Here is a 26,486-nt window from a genome sequence, read left to right as displayed (position 1 = left end):
TACAAAACAAAACTGTTATTTTAGATAATAATAATAATTGTTCTTAATAGTTTTTATTGTAATTTTGATCAAATAAATGCAACCTTGGTGAACATAAGAGATTCATAAAAAATATAAAATAATAATAATTGAATGGTAGTTTGTGTGTATTTTCATCTAACTTAATAAAAAATAACTTTCATAAGTATTATTATTGTTTTTTATGACCAACTTCACAAATAAGGCATAAGAACCAGTACAAAAATAAAATAAACATATTATAACAGTGTTCCAAAAATGCTACACTATTAATTATATTACGTTTGAGAATATATATAAATCATATTTCTTCATATTTATGCCATACTCTATGACTGTACCATCTGTTATTGTCAATTTTTTTGCTTAGGTTTGTACTCAACCTAATGATGAATTATGTGCCTCCCAGCCTTTGCTCTTTTCCTCCGCAGGCCTGTTGTAGGTGTTCAAGTCTGGTCTTGTCTGTTGTAAACTCACCTATATAGTGAAAATAGAGCAGGCCACCGGCCCACTGTTTGTCTCTGCCATCAACCTTCTACTATTGTCTTCCTTTCTGGCAAGATTTTCAGGTCCTTTCATGTAAATAGAGCAGGTTTGTGCCCTACTTACATGGTATATTTCTAGTCGAGGTATTCATCCAGTTCATATACAGTCAAACCTTAATCTATTCAGACACCTTCAACATTATACACATTATCCCAGATTATTCACTACAGTTCAGAAAATGATAATAAAATATGACAAGAACTCAGAGTTAAACTGCATGTGTTAGAACAAATTCATCTTGATAATGTCTGATAACACTTAAGCAAAACATGGTCTGGTCAAAGTGTCTGATTTTCTTTTATCAATTTTACTATATATATATATTATTAACAAAAAATATATCTGGTGTCTGAATAATTTTAGGTTTTACTGTACATGGAAGTTCTCTCAGGAGAAAAAGACATGTTTAATATAGTCTTAAAGGGATAGTTCTGTTATTGTTTACTAACCTTGATGCTGTTTCTGTGGACAGAAATGGAGATGGTTGTAATAAAATCATACTTTTTTTTTAAACAGCATGAAGGTTAATAAAGGATGACTAAATCATTATTAGGTGGTCTATTTCTTTGTAACCCTCTTTCCATGTGTGTGTGTGTGTGTGTCATACATGACTGACAAACGTCCAAACACACGTCTGGCTGTCTGAGTCACATCTCTGATGACTGTCGCTGCTGTCTGATAAAGCGTCTCTTTCTTGTGTATATGTCTGAAGATGTCTACAACAGCTTAACATCCCAAACTCCACCTGCCTTATAATTACTCCAGCCAACCTGCTACTTTTGCAACCAGTAAGCCCCGCAGAATAAGAACCTGACCGCAGAATAACACCCAAGCCTCATATATAGATGAGAGAAACCACATTAGGAACCACTTCTATGTTCCGCAGATAAAAGCTCAGGTGTCTTTTGTGAGCGACAAAACCGAGATGGCTTTGTTTTGTCTGCAGCGCCCATCTGTTTTTAAACCAATAAAACTTTTGATGAGTTAGGGAATGTTTTCTCCCAGAGCTCAGGAGGTGGATGTGTGATGAGAATAGACCTGAAACAGATGAGACTCTATCTTTAATTTGGTGTGAACGAGAACCAGGCCATAAGGGACAGAAGCACGGCTGGTTTGAACTGTACCTGGATGACGATCTTTCACTCAAGTGAAATGTGGGAAGATTTTCAGAGTTTCAGTTAAAGGGTTAGTTCGCCCAATTTGCAAAATTATGTCATTAATAACTTACCCTCATGTTGTTCCAAACCCGTAAGACCTCCGTTTATTTTTGGAACACAGTTTAAGATATTTTAGATTTAGTCCGAGAGCTCTTAGTCCATCCATTGAAGCTGTGTGTACGGTCTACTGTCCATGTCCAGAAAGGTAAGAAAAACATCATCAAAGTAGTCCATGTGACATCAGAGGGTCAGTTAGAATTTTTTGAAGCATCGAAAATACATTTTGGTCCAAAAATAGCAAAAACTACGACTTTATTCAGCATTGTCTTCTCTTCCGTGTCTGTTGTGTGGGAGTTCAAAACAAAGCAGTTTGTCATTTCCGGTTCGCGAACTAATCATTTCTTTTTGAACCAGTTCATCAAATCGAACTGAATAGTTTTAAACGGTTCGCATCTCTAATACGCATTAATCCACAAATGACTTAAGCTGTTAACTTTTTTAATGTGGCTGACACTCCCTCGGTGTTCAAACAAACCAATATCCCGGAGTAATTCATGTACTCAAACAGTACACTGACTGAACTGCTGTGAAGAGAGAACTGAAGATGAACACCGAGCCGAGCTAGATAATGACTCGTTCACGAGTCAAGAACCGTTTCTGTCAGACGTGTCCGATTCGAAAACCGAGGAGCTGATGATACTGCGCATGTGTGATTCAGCGTTAAGCAAACCGAGGCTGCGTCTGAAATCGCATACTGCGTACTACATTTGAATTTGAACATACTACTCGACCGTTAGAAAAGTACGTTCTATATAGTATGAATGTGGGTAGTATGAATGGAATTCGGACGTACTACATCCGCCATGTTGACATTGTCACGTGACATACGTCGTCACAACAGCGCGTAAATTTAAAGAGCCCAATCTACTGAGCGTTATTCTTACCGCTTTCATCTGCGTTTTTACGTCGTTTGAATTAACAATTCAAAGCAGGCGTCGGTCAGCTGTTCGCAGATCACGCCTTCGTTGACAGCTTGTAAATCCTTTACTAAATATAAATTTAGCTTTTTATGTTCTACCTTAGAATAACAGCAGCTACATCTGTGAACAGAATGACAGCCTGATTTTATGTATGGATATAAAGTAATTTATTGTAATAAATGAATACAAATAAAATTACACAGAAGAAACAAAAGGAACATAAATCAATTAATAAATTTGAATGCTTAGACAAATACACACACATATACACATAAATACACACAAATAAATTATATAAATATACACAGAAACACACACACATATACACACATCCCAATATATACATAAATACATACATAATATATACATTATAGACAATACACACACACACACACACACACACACACACACACATATATATATATATATATATATATATATATATAGATAGATAGATAGATAGATAGATAAAGATAGATAGATAGATAGATAGATAGATAGATAGATAGATAGATAGATAGATAGATAGATAGATAGATAGATAGATAGATAGATAAAGATAGATATAGATATATCAGCAAAAAATGTGTAACCTATTGAAATTTTATTCTAAAAAACAAAAAAACTACATATTTACAGACTGTGAACAGCATCATACAGGCTGCTGTCACTGGCCTTTGACATCCAAGAGCTGCATAACATAGTGTACAGAATGAGCAGGTCTGTCATGGGGATTTTGAGGAGGCTGATTGCCTTCTCCACCACGGATGACAGGCAGTGGAAACAGCTTTTCTTCTGGTAGCTGGAACAACAGATGGCTGTCACATACAAACTGCACCAGCAAGTGAAGCCCAATGTTATTTCAACAGGAAGAAGTTTCATTCTGTTCAGCTGCAGGTCACCATCAGGAGAAGTACCTTGATATCTTTGTTGAGTATCCCGGGTCTGTGTATGATGCCAGGGTGCTGAAGAACAGCTCTATTCACACTGAAGGCCTGTATCCACCTGCAGGAAAACACATCCTGGGAGATGGTGTGTGTCCTTGTTTGAGTGCAAACATCTGCCTCATCACTCCATACAGAGAGCCTGAACAGAATCCTGCACAGGTTTGATTCAACACCAGTGATGCTCGTGCACATAACATTGTTGAGAGAGCCATCAGGATGATGAAGACAAGCTGTGCTCCATCTTCTTCTTCAAGGCCCTGGAAGTGAGTCCTGCCCAGAGGTGGAAAGAGTACAAAAATATTCTACTCAAGTAAAAGTACCATTACATTAATGAAATTTTACTTAAGTACAAGTAAAAATTCCAGTCTAAAAATCAACTCAAGTAAAAGTAAAAAGTAGCTCATTTAAAATTTACTCAGAGTAAAAATTGCTCAGTTACATATTAACAGTGGGAGGGAGTCAAAAATGGGACAGACCAAGGGTGTCAAACTCAGTTCCTGGAGGGCCACAGTCCTGCACAGTTTAGATTTAACCCTAATTAAACACACCTGATCCAGCTAATCTAATCATTTAGGTTTATTTGAAAACTACATGATATGTGTGCTGGAGCAGGGTTAGAACTAAACTATGGCTATGGCCCTCCAGGAACTGAGTTTGACACCCCTGGGATAGGTCTATTAATCTCAAACTAGTTGTTTTTAATTAAAGGAATCAGTTATTTAGAATAATAAAACATTTGGGCTGTTACCAGGCAAATCATTATCAACAAACTCATCTTTTAATGCAGAGGAAATGCAGAAGATTCATTGGAAGTGGCATTTAGATGTATTACACTGTTTAGTGCAGGACAAGAATGCATTTAACCTGCAGTTACAAATGCATGAATAATGTTTTGATATACAAGACATAAAATGTTGAATACTCATTTGAAATGATAAGAAATTAATTATTTAAAAAAAATCAAAAGATACTTTAAATGTGAAATTAAAATGGCCAGTATGTGTCAGCAAGTCACTGTTAATAAGTGAGTCATTGCGATTGAACCGAATCATTTAAACGGTTGATTCATTCAGGAATGAAACACTGTCACGTTGCTCAGAGACGCAAAACTGTGCTTTGGTGGCTGTGTTTGGAATTATTTTCTGTTGTAGAAATAGAGCTAAAAAAGGCAATATGGTGTCTGAACGCAAGTCTCTTAATTAACTTGTTTACTGAACTGTTATATATATGTATGTATATATATGATGATTTTTTGAGGAAAAGACGGCATTCTTTGTGTGATTTTGATTTAATATATGAAATTATATAAATATGTGAATTTTCTGCCCCTATATCTTCAATTTTGTGATCATGCTAAATGCATTTTAGGTGACTGAATCACACAGTGAAAGAACGCACTATAAATGCGCGCGCACATCATTAAAACAAAAAATATGATATTATCGCAGACGATATATATAGCACACTCCTCGCCACTGTCTTTTTGGCTAATTTGTGCAAAACCTCTTGCTAAAATGTCAAAGCTTCATTTTAACCACCAATGCAACGATGCAATTATTTAGCTTACCTCTACATTCTTGCGAAGGGTTGATGTCTTGTCGAGATTTTATAAGCTGCTAGTTTGGTCTTTCTAGGCAAGTACAGCTTACACTGCATAATAGAGCATACACATGGCCAGGGGTTCACTTCATTCCCTTCGAGTTCAACTTCAGAATATGACGGGGTTTCGTTTTCAGCGGTGTCTGCACCACTAATGCCTGTTTTGACCGTCTGTATCTTTCTTGGGATTTTAGCGCCAGTTTGCCCTCCTGCCCATTATTTACTGACGTAGTTTCCAGGGAGCGAATTTTTTTTATTTATTTTATTTTTTTTACTCCGTAATTAATGTGTTTTAAAATGTAGCGAAGTACAATACTTTAAACAAAATATACTTAATTAAAAGTAAAATTACAGATTTAAAAAATTACTTTAAAAAGTATTAGTACACAAAAAAGCTACTCAATTACAGTAACGCGAGTAAATGTAATTCGTTACTTTCCACCTCTGGTCCTGCCTCTGTGCAGATGTTGTTGCATGCTGTGCAGTGCTCCACAACCTCGGTCTTCTGAAAGAGGACATTGTTGATCCAGAAGTTGTGGAAGATCATGACGATGATACACTGGAACCCCAAAACACAGAAGTCAGCACAGGAGAGCATGTGCGGGACAATCTGACCACAGCTGTGTCACACCAGACGATCGTGTGCAGCTCTTCAAGAGCATAATTACCTGTAGGACAGTTGAACAGGTTAAGACTCTGCACATCACTTCATGTTCTCATATTGCTATTGTTTAAGCTTCTGTAAGTTATGAAGGTAATTTTAAGACTGTCAAATCAAGATATACATATATTAGTTATTTAAGAAATATACATATAAATATATATACTATAAATCACATAAATATGTATAAATACAGATGTAAATATTTAAATTTAAACATGTGTGTATTTATATGTACACATAAATATATTACACTCATAACCGGGAATTCATATTACAGTTATTTGAAAATCTAGCAACATATCACATAACATATCATACCAACATATTTACAACAAGTTAAATTTTACAATATGTATTACTTTATCCCTGGGGTAAATTTTAGATTTTCACTGTTTTTCACTCATTTTTGATACCCAAATTTAAAGTTTACACATACAGTTACTGAACTGAAGCTGCTGAAGTTTATTTTCCTGACATTATTATAAAAACGTCTTAAGAAATTCCCTTTTGCTGTTGCTTTAAGCTCTATTATACTACTTTATGAAAATGTTAATGTGGTTTTGTCTGAAGCTTTGTGCTCTTATCCATGTAGAAATGAAAAATAAATAAATAAATAGAGATAATAATTTTAAATGTGACCTGGTGTATTGGTATTTCTCTAAAGTGTGGCACCCATTCTCAAGACAACATTTTTCAGATGTTAAGATGTTGCTTGTTTAAAAACAACTGGAAACTGCTACAAAATCAGTGTGCATGCACACAAGTGCTTCAAAAGTTATTTGCTATTAAGCACTTTGCAACTGACAAAATAGCAACTGGAAATACCTGAAACTAATATTATAATAAAAAAATCAGCATAAATCAGTGATGATCCTAACATAAATACATGTAAAGAGTGTGTGTAGTTAAGATTAATTTAAATTTATATACTTACTGAATTATGCTTTACAGTGAATAGGGTTCCATCAGTGGATGAGAACAAATGTGTGTTCATCATTCCCTGTAACATCAGAACAGGATTTACACATTACTGATGATTTATGATCAAACTGAGTCACTTATTAACAATAGTTTGCCATGTAAGTTATCCAACAATTTTTTATCAAAATATTAACACTAGTAAAATGTAAATTAATTCGTTTCAATTACTTAAATTTTGTAACTTTATATCATTAAATTACTTAACAAGCCGTCTGTAGAAAGCAGCCTTAACAAGCTGAGGCACAGCCTCTGATCGATAATAATTATTAAACATATTTTTAAACTCAATTTACAAAATAGTCTCATCAGTTTACAATGTGTAAAACTTTAACAAGTCTGTTGTTTACTTGGATTATGTTAAACAAGTACATTTTAACCACAATGAACAGCGTTTATCCATAAGGTACTTACACTTCAAAACAGCGGCATCACGATTTTCCGTTATTTTCGAATATGAGTATGACGAGTCCTCTCCCGTGGCATCATGGGATAGAGTAGTGTCCATCCTATGCATGCTACGGAATTCGGGCGGAAGTAGTAGACCATCCAGGTATTTCTCGCCTACTGTTTTTCGAATACTAAGAATTCGGACATACTACTTGCTTCGCATACTGTTTTTCGCCTACTATATAGTATGGAAGTATGCGATTTCGGACGCAGCCAGACACACAGAGCGTCTGAACCGAACTGATTCTTTTGGTGATTGATTCTGAACTGATTCTGTGCTAATGTTATGAGCCCAGGTAAACCGAAGACTTGCAATCATCGCCAATGACGCCATTACGTGAACCGTTTTCTTCAACCGGTTTATTGAATCGAACCGTCAAAAAGAACTACTGGTGATCCGAAAACCGATGCAACCGGTTCTTGACTCGTGAACGAGTCATTATCTGGCTCGGCTCGGTGTTCATCAGTTCTCTCTTCACAGCAGTTCAGTCAGTGTACTGTTTGAGTACATGAATTACTCCGGGATATTGGTTTGTTTTAACTCAGAGGGAGTGCTAGCCACATTAAACAAGTTAACAGCTTAAGTCATTTGTGGATTAATGCATATTGGAGACGCGAACCGTTTAAAACGATTCAGTTCGATTTGGTGAACTGGTTCAAAAAGATCCGGTTACATCGAATGATTCGTTCGCGAACCGGATATCACAAACTGCTTTGTTTTGAACTGTCTTACAACAGACAAGGAAGAGAAGACAATGCTGAATAAAGTCATAGTTTTTGCTATTTTTGGACCAAAAAGTATTTTCGATGCTTCAAAAAATTCTCTTCATCACCCTCTGATGTCACATGGACTACTTTGATGATGTTTTTCTTACCTTTCTGGACATGGACAGTAGACCGTACACACAGCTTCAATGGAGGGACTGAGAGCTCTCGGACTAAATCTAAAATATCTTAAACTGTGTTCCAAAGATAAACAGGTCTTACGGGTTTGGAACAACATGAGGGTAAGTTATTAATGACATCATTTTAATTTTTGGGTGAACTAACCCTTTAAACAATCAATTCTCAGGTGTGTAACTTCCCTCTAGTTTGTGTTCATGCTGCACTATAATTATGGACGCTATTTTAAAGTATAGATTATATGATATTTTTTGTCCTATTGTCTTATTATAACCTATAATGTCTGATATAAAAATTCTAAATTGTTTTGTATATTAAAAAATTTACATCGTTCATTTTAAATTTTACAAGTAAAATTAGACATAACCTTATGATGTACAGTATGAAAAATTTATATTCATTTTACATTAAAGATTGTTACGTGAATGTTAGATGACAAAAATAATCTAAATGTAACAGTAGCTAAACTCAGCATGCAAAATAAATTATACAATATCATCTGATACAGTAATTAAAAAAAACTCTAATGTCAGCTGACATTTATTGTTATTTGAATATTATTAAATACTATTATAATAAATTTTGAATGAGCTTTTATTGTTATATCTTCAGTTTTGTGATTAGTGATTTGCTATTTTTTAAATAGTTTTCTTCAATAGTTTTTTTTTAAATTAAATATCAGTTTAATTGATTTTTTATTTATTTCAGTTTTAGTAATTTTAGTACCTTGACATTTATTATAGTTGGGTGACATTTCAATTTAACATTTTTTTGGGGGGTTTTTTAATTTTAAATTTTTATCTAATATTTATGTCAGCTTTATTTTAACCACCAAAAATGATTTTTAATAGTTTTAGTGACCAAAACCAACACTGCGACAATGAATGTTATGGCTATATTATGCATTTCCTAGTTATCAGTGACTTTGTTCATGAGATTGTTTGTAGCTGTGGTGTGTTTTCACATTTGGTTCAGAGGTGTTCGTATACTGTCTCCGTGCCCTTGAAGCTAATGAGCTCACACACACTCACAATAACACACAAAAACACAACCTGCCCCCACCTTGCTAACTTTACTAGTGTTTGTCCCACGGGGTCATGTAGAGGCAGCAGACAAAAGCTGTTCAGCCCAACCCCTCCACAACAATACGAACACACACTCATTGACCTGTCTGTACAGAACGCACTCCAGCAGCTGCCACATTACCTCCTGTTCAGTGGCTCTTTCTGTCCCCTTCCTTCCTTACCTCTCTCACAGGTCCACATCCCTGTTTTCTCTTACCTCCATCCTGTGGAATTCTCTTTCATTCTCAACATTTCTTCCTCTTTCCATTTCTGCCACTTTTATCCCAATTATTAAGTAGATTCTAATTCGAAAATTAGAGTTGTGTTATCATTTAAGGCCCATTAACACCAAGGACAATAACTATAATGATAACTATAACTATAAAGTTTTAATAATTGTTCTAATTCTCTAAGAGTAGGTAATTACACATGATAACTGTAATGATAACAACAGAGGTATGTTTTTTTCCAGCTGAGGAATGATAAAAACATTGACAGCCAGCCAGAATCCACCTGACTTTAAAGAGCTTGACAGAATGCTAATATATAAGTATCATTATAGTTGTCTTTATAGTTTTCTTTCTTGGTGTGAACAGGCCTTTACTCACCCTCAAGTTATTCTAAGTGCCATTGTTTCAAAAGGTATGCAGAAACTATAATAAAACTGTGTAAAAATTTGACAGTCCCAGTCCTCATTCGCTTTCATTATTTGAAACGGGTGATCAGTATATACAAAAAACAAAAACAAAAAAAAAACACATGTAAATGATGACAGATTTTTACATTTTTAAGGAACTATTTTAAGCCTTTAACATGTTCTAAATGCTCCCACGCTCATGACCCTTTTAAATGCAAATGGATAATCAGTTTCCCTTTCTTCTCTTCTCCATTCTCCTCCTTCATCTCTTTTATCCGTTCTCTGTTTTTCTCTAGAGATAATAATGTTAAGCATCAGTCTCTGTCTGCTGTAGCCACAGGGAAGGTGTTTGACCTGGACATTGCCATGGTGATGAACTTATACGAGCCTCTTTACTATTTCTTAAACAATGCTTTGATAACAGTGTTGGCCAGTAACAAACTTACAGTAGCCTGACAGTAACTCAGCCACTGTCAAAACGATGAAGCTTTTCTAGTAACAAGATACTTTTTTTTAAAAAGTAGCATTGTAGTGTGTTAAAATGTTATACTGTCTTTAATGCTGTACTGTCTGTCCTAAAATATCTCTCTCTTTTTCAAATTGCACTGGGAAGCCTAATAATAATCATTTTAGTGAACTGCTTTGTTCATAAATTATTTGATGATTTATTTGAATATTCAGTGATATTCATTCTATGCAATATTTTATATGGCAAAATTGCTAAATTCTATTGTTTGTCACTATTTTTTTTTCTACCTTTTTTTGTGGTTATATAAATTAAAGTTTTTGTAGTTTTATATGTAGTATTTCATGATGGCAGATAATTACAAATCTGATTAAAATTTGATTAAATTAAAAATGAATACAAAGACAATAAATAGGCAAATAATTAACATGAACAGCATCACATGTGCTTAGTTCTTCGTATGAATCAGTCAGAAAGACTCATGAAGTCTGGGCTCTTTTGTTACAAAAACAGGATTCAGTATGAAATATTGCTTTGGCTAATTCTTTTTTCAAAAGTTTAGCTTAACTGCTTTTAGTGATGAATGTCTCGAACTACTTTCAAAACAGCTTTACATTACTGCTTAATAAATGCAGATGCACACCAGAAAACACCCTTGTGGAACAAACTCATTTTCTGTTGTTGTTTAATGTACAGTACAGTGCTTTACAGTTGCACTTTATAATTGTCACAAATGAAGGGTGTGATTTATCCTGGGCTGATCCATTGATCAATAGTCAAATATTCCAATCTCTGTTATTTTCCTTCATTTATCCTACAGCTGTTGTCTTAATGCTGATGTGCTTGTGTTCTCCAGTGTACATACATTCCCAAGAAATGAGAAAACGTTCACTGTCACTGAATCATCGACTCGCCCTTACATATAAACCCTTGTGAATCACTCCCTAAACGTCCCGTGTCTTGATTGATCAACAGAGAAAGAGAGACTGAATTGTGGAGAAGTGGGAGAGAGACAGAAAGAGACAGCCAGAGAGGTTTGGCATACTTTCTTTAATGGAGGCAGAGTTCAACAGCTTGTGATGTCATCAGTCCTCCAGAGCCTTTCTGCTTGGCAGGAAAATATTCTCATGGAAAAAAGAGTGTAAAATAGCCCAGAAAGCACACAGCACTTCTTTTCTACTGCAATTTGCTTCCGCTTTTCAAAGGCAGAGAAAGCAAGTGAGATAAGACGGCAGAAGCAAGACAAAGACATCAAGTCACAGGAAATTCTTTTCTTTCTATCCAAATGCTCCAACAACAATGTCAATCACCTAATTAATGTATTCATTAGTGTCAGCCTCATCAGCAAGGATGTAAATCTACTCCATCTATGAAGGAAGAACTGAATCAGACCTCAGCATGTTTGTCAGTACATATTCATAGAGTCAGAACTAGGAGTGGGCTGTTTGACCAAAATTTTAAGATATATTCATTTTTTATTATTAATTGTATTTAGTAATTAAAATTTTTAGACCAATTCAATAAAATTGCATAACTGAATGATTTATTTATTTTGGACTTTGGTCGTAATCCAAAAGACAAAGATTTTGTATTATAATTTTTTTGTAATTACCAGTTTTAATTTTAATGTGGCAAATTGTGACATTTCTTGTCATACTGTAAATAGGCAATAGGCTTTAGTTAGATTCCAGCTAGTATTATGAGGATTGTCCTACTTGTTTTAGAGTGCATTTACAGTAATTGGTGGAAAGTCTGCACAAAGTCTGCAACATCATTCATTCATATTTCATACTATATTATATTACTATACTGTTTTATTAGGAGACATTTTAAATGCATCTAAAAGTCTGAGTAAAAGTGCATATATATATATATATATATATGTATGTGTGTGTGTGTGTGTGTGTATGTAATAATTTTTAATACTAATAATAGTGGTAGTATTATAATTAATAATAATAATATAGATATGATTAATAATAGTACAAATAATAGTCCTGCGTATGTCTATATACGCTATAGCAAAATCTAATCTGTTTCTGTTGCTTATAGTGCTCAGCCCTAGTCAGAATGTCCCATTCCTTTACAAAGACTCCCAAAGAATGGCTTAAACTGCCTCTATGGAAAAGCCCATGGAGTTAATGAGCTCTCTCAGCTGGTCTGAGTGCTTCTCATTATTTTGGCATTGTGTGTGTGAGTTTGAATGGATAGAGGGGGCTGTGGAGGTATGCTTGCATTTGTGCGTCTACATTCATGCATTCCTCCGTCTATACGTGCATCAGTGCCCTGTGTGTGCATGCGTGTGCCAGCACTACATGGTGACATCTCAACCAGCTGCTCACAGGCAGTAAAACCTCTCGGACGCTATTGTGTCCAGCCTCGGTCTCCTCCGGCTTTAAGGGATACACTACAGGGACTGTCCCTCACCCTGGCAGCACAGGCAGGCCATTCATCTGTCAGATATGCCCTCTGTGAGCCTCTCCTCTCTCTCCTCCAGCTCCGAGCACAGAGACACCATTCATTAGAGCACTGCTGCTCTCAACACAGACCTTTAAAAGACACAGGGAGGGATTCACACAGAATGAATTGTGCCCGCTGATAGTGTTGGTTCTTTGCTGTCTGCATTGTTTCAGCACTGAACGATGCAAACAAGGCCAAAAATGTTTGCACTGAGCGCAGTTTGTATGGCACAATTCCAGATATTGTGGGCATTGAGGAGTTTCTGTGTACAGAGGTGCATAATTAGCATTATACCACAGGGATCCTGAAGAAAGATGTAGCTGCAGGCTGTGGCTGCATCTCTATTCAAATTACCTACTATCCTAGATATTATAATAAAAAACAGAAAGACAAAGGTGCTGTGATAATGTACAGTTTTGACTGAATATGTCATATACAATTTTCTCATGTTCCAGTGGCAAAATGTGAGAATAGAATTCTCAAAAATACACTTTAACATCATCAGTGAAGTACAGCAACAAACAAAACTTTAGGTTTATGAGGGTTTAACAAGAAGTCTCACCAAGGTTGCATTTTTTTAAATAAAAAATATAGTAAAAATTGTAATTTTGTGAAATATGATTACTCTGTGATGCCAATCTGAATTTTCAGCAGCTGTTACTCCAGTCTTCAGTGTTACATGATCCTTCAGAAATCATTTTAATATGGTGATTTGATGCACAAGAAACATTTCTTATTGTTAATAGTGTTGAAAACAGTCTTGCTGCTTAATTTGTCTGTGGAGACTGTGATGTGTGTTTTTTTTTTCTTGGATTCTAGCATGAAATATAAATCTTCTGTAACATGTCTCTAATGCTACTTTTAAACAATTTAATACTTGCTGAGAAAATTTATTACTTTCTTCCAAAAAATAATAATAATTAAAAGTCAATTATTATGTGAAGAGATTTTTGTCCAAAAAACAAGTATTCAGCAATTTCTTATTTCTTACTTTAACACAAAAAGACCAAAAATGTTGTACCTGAAAAATGTATCTGTGTATTTTATCATTCTCCTGCCACCATAGAGAGTTATGGAAAACATTTTTATCACAAAAGACTGATGTCTCCTAAACTATCTAATTGAGTCGATTTTTTTTCTATAGCAAACTTTATTGCTACTGTATCAGTAACAGCAATGAATACAAACTAAAATGTATGGTCAACATTCAAATTGCAAACTATGTAATAAATATCAATTTGCTTCTGCCATGATACATGAATTGATGCCTCCAGTCCAAAAAGAGTTTCCCACTGGTAATCACAACTTTGTGATTGCGTTCATGTGGTGCTCATCCCGTAAATACGATCATTCCTACATGACCCGAAGGCAGCGTGTGTCCTGACTCCTGACAGGGGAGGTCTGTTAGTAATCAAACACCTGCTGGCTATCTGCTGCGCTGCATCAATCACCTGTTAGCTTGAGCTCAAAACTCTCGCAAACCACATTGAACTCACGGTAGGAGAGCTGTAGATGGGGGTGCAAAGGGTACATAGAGCTCTTAGTGTTGGAAATGAGCTGTTCTCTACTGTTCTCCTGCACAAAGACCCTCCACTGAATCACTCAATAGCAGAGATGTTTTGTCTTGATTGAAGCTAAACTACTCTATTCCTCTCTTTCTTTTTTTCCCTTTAACAGTTTTAGCCTGGTACACAATGAACGATCACAATGAGCCAAACAAACGCTGTGATTTTTTTGAGAATACAGTGATTGAGTGCTTTTGGTTGACTGTGGCTTTATTAAAGTGGCACGTAGAGCACGTGTATATTGGCACTGTGCCAGGCTCTAGCGCTCTTGTGCTAGTCCAGGGGGCCGAATTGCAAATATTTGTTTAAGTGTCAAAGACGAGCTGCACTTGTGGGTGGCATTGTAAACGAGAGGACAGATGGAGTCTGTGGTGTGTAAATGTGTCGGGAAGGGGATTGGAGCTAATAGAAAAAATGTAAAAATCAATGAAGCATTGCATTACAGTCATAGACCCTGTTTATGCCTGCTATTAAGATCTTGGGTGATCTGATCACAAGTGATCTTGGATTTTGTAACTATAAAAATCTATTATTATCTTGGTGTTTTACTGCATGTTGAAGTTCAAAAAGGTAAAATATTTGAAAGGAGGTTTCTCGTAAATATATATTGTATTATATAAATATTTATGATTGTCATATACAGTACCATTATAAGAAATATTTCTTGATCACCAAATCAGCATATTAGAATAATTTCTGAAGGATCATGTGACACTGAAGACTGGAATAATGCCTGCTGAAAATTCAGATTTGCATCACAGAAATAAATAGCATTAACATAAATAAATAAATAAATAAATAGAAATTGTTATTTTAAATTGTAATGAAATTTCACAATATTAATGTAATAAGTTTACTTTTTTAATCAAATAAATGCATCCTGATGATCCTGGTGTAATATGAGATCATTTGTGAACCAAACTTAATCTCTTTCTCTCTTTTTTTCTCTTGTAGAATGTGTCGGCAAAGGCCCTGTACGATAATCTGGCGGAGTCTCCAGATGAGTTGTCCTTTCGCAAGGGCGACATTATGACAGTCCTGGAGCGGGACACGCAGGGGCTGGAAGGCTGGTGGCTCTGTTCATTACACGGCCGTCAAGGCATTGTTCCTGGCAACCGGCTGAAGATCCTTGTGGGCATGTACGATAAACAGCATCAGCAGCAGCTACAACAGTCAGTGAGCCAACCAAGCCCAACCCAGAGCCATCTCAACCTGCCTCAGAGTGCCTACAATCTTTCCCCTGCGTCCCAGTACACGGCCATGCACCCTGCCTTCTCCTCCAGCCCTGCCAACTCAACCAACCCAGACGGCGTCTACATGCTCCCCCCCAGCCATGGTCTGCCCACCCCCTCCAGTATCTACCAGGTGCCCACTGGCCCCCAACCTCCACAGCCCCAACCCAAAGCTCCTGCTGTGGCACAAAAGCAAAGCCAGGCACAGTACCCTCCCACCCCAAATGATGTCTACCAGGTGCCCCCCTCCATGAATGTTCCAGGCCAGGACATCTACCAGGTGCCACCCACTGCAGGAAAGCCGTGTCCAGGGCAGGATGTGTACCAGGTGCCACCCTCTGTGAACCAAACACAAGACATTTACCAGATTCCCCCATCAATAGAGAGGAGCTGGGACTCTTCCAAACCCATCGGGAAGGTAGGAAAATACTTTTAGTATGCACAATAAAAGTATTTATTGTGGGGGCATTTATTTATTTATTATTTATTAGGGGACAATAAAGAAAAAAATTCTCATGAGCAATTTTTGAAAGTGACAGATAATACAGTTAAAATTGTACTTGTAAGGATACGTATACACAGAGGAAAAACCTTACTACTGTTAGTGAAACAGGGAGACCGTGTCAAATTAGACAACATCTATCTATCTATCTATCTATCTATCTATCTATCTATCTATCTATCTATCTATCTATCTATCTATCTATCTATCTATCTATCTATCTATCTATCTATCTATCTATCTATCTATCAAAAGATTGGTTTTCTGGATGAAGGGTTCAGTTGCAAAAGCCTCTAAGTGTCGTCTGAAATTTTCATCTAAAATGAGCATTTTCTTCTGCCATATTTATCACTATTTTTAAGTGGTTATATTAAAACACCCACATATTTACTTTATTCACTGCTATTTCAAAATATGTCATATTTGGGAAGTAAAACAGAAACAGCATTTAAAGTTGGACATGGTCATATCCAAGGATGTGTGATTTGGGAAAACATACAGGAAGACGAGAAATATAGGCAGAGGAGAGGAGAGTGTGAAAGTCATAAATAATGCAGAATTTGATATTGCCGGTGACCATGGGGAGCACAGAGTGAGCAAGCAGTTTTTTTTTCAAGTGGTAACTACAGGTGGACGCTGTGGGCAGTGATGGCCCCCTTGAGAGAGTGCTGCAGGCCACTGAGCCATATGCCCTGACTGCCGCAGAGCCGGGCGAAATGAAGTGTAAAGATGGAAGGATGAAGTGAGGAGAGGTTAAGCTGCAGGCCTGCTCACTGTTAGCCACCTGTCAACTCTGCTCTACCTACAAGCCATAAAGATGAGACATGACTCAGTGTCACTGGTTCTGGTCATTGTGACATGGTTACATAGATATTTAAAACTATAGCATGCTAATGAGACGCTATGGTGTTAGTGTGACCTCATCATTACTAACTTGATGATTATAAAACAGCTGTGGTCAGGCAGATTCAACCTCTGACATTTTCATAGTGTGAAAAGTTCAGTAAAAGTACTGTGGCAGAACCTTGGTACAGTAAAGGCATTGTGTTATACAGGGTTCCCACGGTTCTGAGAAATCATCGAAATTTAAAATTGTAATTTCCAGGCCTGGAAAAATCTTGGAAATGCATATCATATATTTTATATTTATTTTAAGAATCCTTATCTAGTCATCATAAATGACTGGAACAGTCCTGGGAAAATCATGGGGTAATGTACCATGGTGTTTACATGGTTTTCAAGGTATCGCAAAGAATACTGGAGGATTACTATGGTTTGTCCAAAAACCTACATTCATTTTTATCATTGTGAAATGGTTGGCATTAGTTCTACTTGTCTATTTGCAATTCTTGACTTGAGGTTTTCCTTTCATGTGGTTTATTAGGGGAGATTTTGATGTGTTTTCTCCTAATGTCCTCTATTATGATCACTGGTCCTTGTGCCCACAGTCCCTCCACCACTGACAGTTTTTCATTATGTGATAAGAGTTCCTGCTGAGAGAGGAAAGAATGGATACACACATACACACACACACACACACACACACACACACACACACACACACACACACACACACACACACACACACACACACGTATAGCAGAGGGCTGAAAACACCTTTACTGTAAACTCTTGCTCTGCTTAATAAAGGAAGGTATTCCAGAGTAGAATTACTCCAGTCAGTTAATTTTTTCAAGGCTCACATGAAATGAGAGGCAGAAAGCAGTGTACGAGTTATGCGGGGTAAAGTAGAGTGCAACAGAGGCTGTTTATTTTAGGTTTTTGTTATTTATTAGTTATTTAATAGTTATTTGTGCTTAAGAGTTAAACCAAATCAGCTAGATCTGTTATGTATTACAATTATAACAACATCTGAGTCAGAGCGAAGATAAAAATAAAAACTATGAAAAAAAAGATGGTCAAGGATAAACGGTAAAATATTTAAGTTGTTTGAAAGAAATAGTCTCAATAACATCATTAACAATGCTTTATGGCAGTGCCTGGTCACTGTTGAACACTTTTGCAGTGATTCCTAAATTGAGTGACCATATGAAGAGTTGCAAAACCTCTAAGTGCCAACTGAATTTGTTCTCTAAAATTAGCATTTTTATCATAGAAAAGACATAGAAAAGGACCTATACATTGCCATTACTGAACATAAACATAGGAGCCTGATAAAATTTTTAAATGGCACTTAGAGGCTTTTGCATCTGAACACTTCATATCACTTTTTGGGATCATGGGTAGTGTAGTTCTTTGGTGGGAATTTGGCTATTAATCCTTATTTAAATAAGATCTTGTAAGTTGTTGTGGCTAACTGTGGACAGATTCACCCAGGCGATACTCTGGCAGCAGTTAGAGGAGTTATATGATCAGGGTTAGGACTGAGGGATTCTGATAAAGCGGCTGAAACAATTGAGCGGTGTGTCACATCACAGACATGCACAGGCAGGGTGTGTTAGCACATGACCAACAAAGGCCCAGCACGCTCCTCCAACGGCCAGGACATTAATTCTCCCTTATTTTGCCCTGTCTTAATGAATCATAATGATATCTTATGGAAGTAATTTCTGCTTCAGAAAAGTAAAGAAATAAAACAAATATTATTGTGAGATTAAAGATTAAAATAAGAAATAAAACCACATTGTGATTGATTATAATAAATTGCTGGAATTCAGATAAATTAAGTTTTAAATGTGAGGAAAATGCAGTCCTAGTTATCATATTGGAATCGTGCTTCCATAAGTAACCATTTGCTCTGTTCGTTTAGTTTCTTCCTAAACTTCATTTGCTAAGAAGCTGAACTCAGTGACTCACATCAAGAAAAATTTGATAAGAATGAACACTAAACATTATGACATGCTTCGATCAAAGATGTTTCTTACGAAATGAAACTGTAATACCGGATGTGGCCTTCAGTTACAAGAATAAGATTTGTACATGTTTGTGACTCACCACCGCTAAGACTCGCCTGCTGTCCTGCTTACACATTAACCAAATTGAGCTTACACTATCAACTCAAGTTGCACATTGACCATTAGAGTAAACAAAACTGACGGATGAAGAGGATTTGAGCATAAGCTTGTTCATCCGGTTTTGGACTACGTGAGCGTGTCACAGAGAGGGTGGGGTTTTTAGTTCTATTAAGGATACAGTCAAATGGACAGTGAAAAGGGGCAGCAGAGATGGAGAAATAGTCTTGGTTTATCTCTTTAATGGCACCTGCTATAGCCGTTCAGGATGCTGGACAGATAGCCGGTTTATTAAGAAAAGGTGCGCTGGGAAACAGGAATGGGGAGATGGCAAAGGCTAGATTGAGATTCTGTGGTTGGTTTGCCGCACTGCCTGTTCTGATTGTAAATGTGTAATCTTTGGAGACTTAGTTGAGTCTGATCACCTGATCAGGCGAGGAAGAGGAGGTTGATGGCTTGGCTTATCTACAGGACCAGGCAGGCAGCGTTTAAAGGAGAGAGGGAGGGGAGAACATTGTGAGAATAAAAGAAGACTAGAGGGATCGTAGATCCATCCTCCACCTACACATCAACAACAGTGTGGAGAAACACACCAGTTTAACATCTGCTATTATAATGTTATCAGTGTGTTAAGCAATGCTATCAGTGAATTCCAAGCATCATTTTTGCAGCATTGAAGGTCACTGCTGAGAAGGAATGTTATTCCCAGTCAGTCATTCCAGAAAAAGTTAACCATGGAATTCTGTCACGTAGACACATTAACAAAGAGTATGACTAGGGCAATTCCACACTAAGCTTAATATTTACTTCAGATCAAAATCAGCTCTTGCTCTTCTGCACCCAATAATTATCTACAAGAAATATTCTTATATATTCTCATGTCTTGTCTCTGGCATCAAACTGAAAAATATTGAAATAATGATTAAAAATACTATTTTACACAGGTTTCTTGAATACCTGTTTGCAAAAGTTTTCATCTTGTGTTATTACTATCAGTTTCAGTAGTGTTTCAGTGCAGAGGGAATGGGAATGGCGCTGAGTGCTTGTGTGCCTCTTGTGGGAATTCCGCTCACTAGCTGGCAAGTCTGTAATCTACAGCAAACCTCTCCCACCTCACATTCCTAAAGAGCAGAGCTACTCCTCCCTGCCTTTAGACGGCCTTCAAGGCATCATTCTTTCTGGTTCATTTTAGTGAATCAGTTCATGATCTGGTTTAAAAGCATTGCATTTTAAATTGTGATTTTATGAGGCTTGTTCAAAGCCAGATAATGAAAAAAATCCATATACATCCATGCAAGACAGCACATTCTGTATTAAGGTACCATAAACCTCTTACTGATAAATGAAATGCACTACTTTACTTGGCTGAGTAATTTTTTTCTCCATTATTATAATCAATAAATGTAATTATTTTTGAATATCAGTATCTTTTTATCATATGAATGTTGCTACATTTTATAAGAAAATAAGTCAAGACCAATGTGTTACAGAACTTTTACCCCTGCAAAGATGGTTTTAGGCTCTCCATTTCACATTGTGCTTAAGGGATTTATTTTTGCATTCCATTGCGCAACTTTTCCATTGTTTTTCTGTTTAAACATGTTAGCTGGACATCTACTGTTGTTTATCTTGAGACCATGCTTTTATCCCATTATACTGCCCACGTTTTGTGTTTTTCAATGCAAGAACACATTCTGTGTGAATGGCCCTTAAGAAGACCTCGCACTGTTTTTCATTAAAGGGATAGTTCACCCAAAATGAAAATTCTGTCATCATTTACTCACCTTTATGTCATTCCAAACCTGTATGAGTTGCTTTTTTATGTTGACCATAAAAGAAGATTGCTGGTAATCAAACAGTTTGTGGTTCCCCCTTGACTTCCATAGTATTTATTTCCCTACTATGAAAGTCAATGGGGACCACCAACTGTTTGATTACCAGCAATCTTCAAAATATCTTCTTTTATGTTCAGCATAAGAAAGCAACTCATATAGGTTTGGAATGACATAGGGGTGAGTAAATGATGACAGAATTTTCATTTTTTGGTTAACTATCCCTTTAAGTTACATAGATTGTGTCAAATGTTTAGTTGTTTATGATTCTTAAATTCAACTGAATGCTTCAAATGAATTGATATAGAGTTGGATGATTCATTTGTAAACTGGACATCTCTGCCAGAGGCACACTCTCTTTTGATTATTTTCATCTCAGTGAGTACTTCAGAATACTGAATAGAAAGTTATTAATGGTTGTTTAAATAGTTTCAGTTCCCCTAAGGGGCCTGTGTGATTTTAGGTTTCTATCTCTGGGCCTCACTGCAGTGGATTGTGGGCTTTTAAAGAGGGACTTTGATATTGGCCTCACATCACAGCGCATGAGTAAAGCATTGGCTGCTCCAGGGCACTGCGCCTCAACGTAGCCTCATTACTCTGTCCTCAGACTGCACACACTGACTCTGAATCAGCACATATCTACCAGCAGTCCCCTGTACATAGTAATATGATGCAGCAAGTGTGTCTGAAGACAACACGGCATCCATTACAAGCAGTGTAGCGAAAGAGAGGGACTAAAGGAGAAAACAAGAGCTGATGCCATGTTCCCTTACAGCTGGAAGAGAGGCAGGAAGTAGTGTGATGACTGGGCAGCTTTGAACACGCTGTGCATCTGGTCCACCGATGTGCTTTATTTATAATTCCCTGAGCTTCGGAGCTCAGTTGAAATCTCATTGTATCCTCATGACAAATGTTGTGGAGTAACAAACTAAAAACAGAGTCTAATTTAACTACATTTTTCAGTAGCCCGACAGAAGCCCCTCTTCTTCTAGCCTAAGCTGGTTTGCTGGTCTTCCAGTCTGGACAGTCTTTGGGCAGTTTTTACTTTCACTTTTTAAAACCAGCTTAAGCTTAAGTTTTCAAATCTATTGTTTTACAAAAAAAAAAAAAAGCTGTTTTATGTCACATTGTGTTGCATATGCAGCTTCACAGCCAAGCAAACTGAGACAATAATCAAATACGATCTCTAAAGTTTGATTTATTTTAGTGGATTGGTTCATTTGTTTTTGTTACAGGTCTGATTCAAAATGATTTACTGACTAATTTTAGAACCAGTGTTTGTCCTCTCGTTTTAGTGAGTTGTTAGTTTTTATTAATTAAATCCTAATGAATTAAAACAAAGAATATTAGTTGATTTGTTGCCTCTCTTTAGCTAAACCATGACCACTATTTAACTAAATTAAAACGAGGGAAAATTTAGTAGAACATTACCATGATTGTACTTAAATAAGTGAAATTTACATTATTCATTTAGCTGACGCTTTTATCCAAAGCGACTTACAATTGCTATATATATATACAGCATTGTATTGTTTTTCTATTTATATGCACTTCATTTTATGTATGTAATGAAATATTTAGTTAAATGCTGCTAGAAGTTTTATTAGTTGTATTTAATGTTTAAGTATATCTGTTCAAGTTTAATGGAATAATTCTAATTGAGATGAACTACATTTAACTACTTTTTGTCAGTTTGTAGTTTATTAGCTTTTTAGCTTGTAGTTAGGTAGCTACTTTTTCAAAAGGGTAACTAAACTGTAAATGAACTACTTTTTGAGTAAGCTTTAAGCTTGAGAAGCTACAGCTTTTTAAAGTGACTGTCTTCGAGGACACATCACTGTTAGACACATTATGCGTCCATTTGGTGTCCACCTTTAGGACTCGGGAGATCATAGCTAGGTCAGTGAAGACAAATTAAGGGGTTTCTGTGCCCTGTAACCTTGAGCACACCACTTTGTCAGATAACACAGCCACAGGTAGTGTCTGATAAAGAGTGAAAAAGACAGCGTGTGTCTGTCTAAAGAAAGACAAAACACGATTCTTCCTAGCAGGATCTCCTCCATTACCTGCTGTGTTCTCATTTTCTGCTCTGACAGCGTGTGCCGAGCGAGGGGACGGGAGATTGACAGCTGAAGGGAGCAGTGGAAAACGGCAAGATCAGTGGGACAGAATTAGCAGCCTGAGCGGCGATGGTGGGTGGAGTCGCGGGAGGAGGTTTTCGCTTCTCATGCGCTGTGTCCTGTCATTAACGTCCCCACATATAGCCAGCAGCAGATCGAGGGAGAGGAGGGGAGACGTGGCCCGATGCGGGCCCCTCAGCATAAACAGCAGACCACTGCGAGCCTTTATTTGTGCTCCAGTGGCCTTCATCAAAGGGCTGGAATATCACAGGAGGCCACAGGGTTCACTTTGTACTACAGGGAGTTGAAAGGACTGAAAAAACACAGATCAGAGAGAAGAACAGGGGGCCTAATGGAGCTGCAAACTCATTTACTGTGTCTTCATACACGCCGTATGTCTTCCGCTGAAGAGTACACAGAACCTTTGCTCTCTATGTGTTGTTCATCATTCCCTTCATGTTCATATATGTATGTAAGAGTAGGTTTAAAGGAGATTTTAATTGACTTGTGAAAAGCTAACTCCAGCACCACGGGCTAAACTCAGTGGTCACCACTTAAACCATCTCTGTGATGTTTTACATCTTTCCCTGAAGGTCAGAGGATACAGGAAATTTCAGCTAGTTGTAGTTGTAATGAAGACCAAATGCTGCCAAATGTATTTACAGTCACTTTTTTCCTTTATTCAAAGCTGGAGTTAAAAGGAAATTTGAATGAAAATTGTCATCATTTACTCACTCTCATGTTGAACACAAAGGATGTTTAAAAAAAAAAAAAAAGTCTCTACAGCAAGTCAATGGGGTCAAACAGTGTCAGTTTATATTTATTACTACATATATACTATTATGGTATTTATAAATATTTTTAATTAGCTTTTATTTTTAATTTTTCAGTGATTTTGGTTTATGCTTTTGCCAGTTTAATTTGTAAAAATATTCATATAGTTAAATATACAGTAAAATATTCATATTTATATTTAGCTTTAGTTCAGATTTGGTCATTTTAGTATTTTCTCTTGTTTGATTGCAGCAACATTTCTGTTTCTCCTCTGGTATTTATATTTGTTTGATTTCAGCTTTATTTCAATTAATATATATTATTTAAATGTTTATTTCATTGAATAGAATTTATTTCATTGAATAGATGCAGTGTTATTTAATAACCACAACATCGGGTTCAAAGCAACATATTTTATGTTCCACAGAAGAAATAAAGTCATACAGGTTTAAAATGACATGAGAGTGCTTAAATTAGTTTTAGACATTTTCTTGGCTAAATATCCTGATTGATATTTCGTTTCGTTTCGTTTCCTCAAGCATGCACAATGGTCTCTGGCAGGGACTAACCTTTGATCACTGGCCACAGGGACGGTGTGGTGGTCTCCAAGGAGACAGACTCATCTCGGTCTTATTAATAGGTGCTTCGGACAGGCCTGAGTGTTGTGTTGCCAGCAGAGCAGGAGGAGAGGAAGTGTGTGTGTGTGTGTGTGTGTTTATATGTGTGTGTACAGAGGTCTGCACATATGCTGTCTCAGTTATATGCGCTCTTGCAACCAACATCGGAAAGAAACAAGATAAAAAGAGAGGAAGAGCAGCGTAATGAAACCGAGAAAGGAAATGCAAAAACAGAAAGACAGCATGCTGAGCTGGATTGAATAAATGCCACTCATGCGTACCACAGGTAAATTGTTTGTGAAAAATAAAGGGAAAAAGAGAAAGAATGACCAAAGGCAAGAATATTCTCACAAAAACATAAAAACAAACATTGGAGACCGAATGATGTGTTTTCATAGTTTGCTTAATGGTTCTCAGAGAAATCTTAACAATAAATATATCAATCAGTTTATTCTGTCTACAGAATAATGGTTCACATCAGCATAATAAGATGTAGCTTAGCGGTTAGAGCATGTTGACATGATTTGAATCTGGCTTTTATTTCTGATCCAATTCCTGTTCAACATAATTTCCTGTCTTCTCTCTACTGTTCTAATAATAAAATGTACAGTAACATGACAGTTCTTAGTGATTTTTACATGTTGCTTTGTGGTTACTAAAGTGTTCTGGGTGGTTATCAGGGTGTGACTATATGTTTCAGTAATGTAGGGCATGTGTGAGAGGGCGTTGGGGGGCTGTTACTGGAGATCTGTGTGGATTAGTACCCAGAGGCGCTCTGTCTCCAGGAGCCCCTTCGGCCTCCCGTTCCACCAGCCGTCTCATCTCACACCCTCACATGTGGCACATGCCACATGGCACTAGCCCCAAGCAAAGCTCAGATTCACAAGTGTGAGCTAATTATCCACTGATTAATTCCACACCAGAGTATGACCATGGGTATATGGGCTAAATTCTCACCACTACCACCCTTTCTGTTTAATTCTGGTTTTTGGCTCTTTGCTTCCATGATTGTTAATGTTTCGGGGGTGATGCTTCTGATCTGGGTCACCCAATTTTTATTTAAACCCTTTAAGTTTTGAGTTTTAACTGGCCCAATTTGAAGGATTAGCTGTGCAAATGTTTCCTACTGAATTATATTTTTGCAGAAATGGAACCCTTTCCTCATTATTGATTCAAACATAATAAACTAAACAATATCATTTTGACACAGCTCTGTGTCTTTTTTCCTATTTAACTCAGAATGCATTTTTGTTTTGCCAAGGAACTTCAGTGTTGCCACTGAATATCACTGTAGTAAACACTGCATTTAAATGATATTAACTATTTTGAGAGATTCCCTACATTAAACTGTCCACTGAAAAAACTTAAAAGCAACCAAAGTCATGCTTTGACTCACTCAGTTTACATAACACTCTAAAGTGGACTTCCAAACCCAACTCAAAGGAATTCAAGCGAAAGTGTGTGCAGTACATTAGCAGATGTGCCCAAGGGAGTCAGTTCTCTGTGGGATAGCATGTACGTGTGTGTCCGTGGTCCAGATGAGGACTGGCACCCCCATCCCACCAAGTCACTGAGCCCAGCTGAGCTTTCAACAGCCCGTGCTCACATACCCACATCTGTAGCCTAGAGATGCCTCATCGCTGTGATGGACATGTTTCACTAGGGCATGTGTGGACCACTGTCAACCATGACAACACCTCCGCTAAAGGCGTTATTGCAAATGTCCTTCAAAAAATTGCTCTTGTCCCTTCTTTTCTTTAAAAACAGCAAAAATCTGGTCCACACTGAGACACTAACAATGGAAGTGAATGGGGCTAATCCTTAAATGTTAAAACACTCAATGTCTGTATTTTCAATCGGTTTCAAATAGCATAGCCACAATATGCAAACAATATTATGTGTGGTATTTTAGTATGGTAAAAAACTGTTTAAAATACTCCTGTAGTTATATTCTCATAAACCCTAAACCAAGTGGTTCTCTGTAACCTTCTTTTTTTTTTTTT

The 26,486-nt window shown here is 36.8% G+C and overlaps 1 protein-coding gene across 3 annotated transcripts in view; it reads left to right on the top strand.

The window, feature by feature from the left end:
• The window catches only part of LOC132156105 (breast cancer anti-estrogen resistance protein 1-like), an 88,799-nt gene that overhangs the window by 46,104 nt on the left and 16,209 nt on the right, over positions 1-26,486 (top strand). For all 3 annotated transcript variants that reach the window (XM_059564964.1, XM_059564965.1, XM_059564963.1), the window contains exon 2: positions 15,389-16,084. In XM_059564964.1, coding sequence (XP_059420947.1) covers positions 15,389-16,084 — 696 coding nt within the window. The remainder of the gene's footprint in view (positions 1-15,388; positions 16,085-26,486) is intronic.

Source organism: Carassius carassius, chromosome 13, assembly GCF_963082965.1.
Source record: "Carassius carassius chromosome 13, fCarCar2.1, whole genome shotgun sequence".
In the NCBI taxonomy this organism is placed as follows: domain Eukaryota; kingdom Metazoa; phylum Chordata; class Actinopteri; order Cypriniformes; family Cyprinidae; genus Carassius; species Carassius carassius.
Note: the sequence above shows the minus strand (reverse complement) of the source record. Positions and strands in the feature narration are given on the sequence as shown.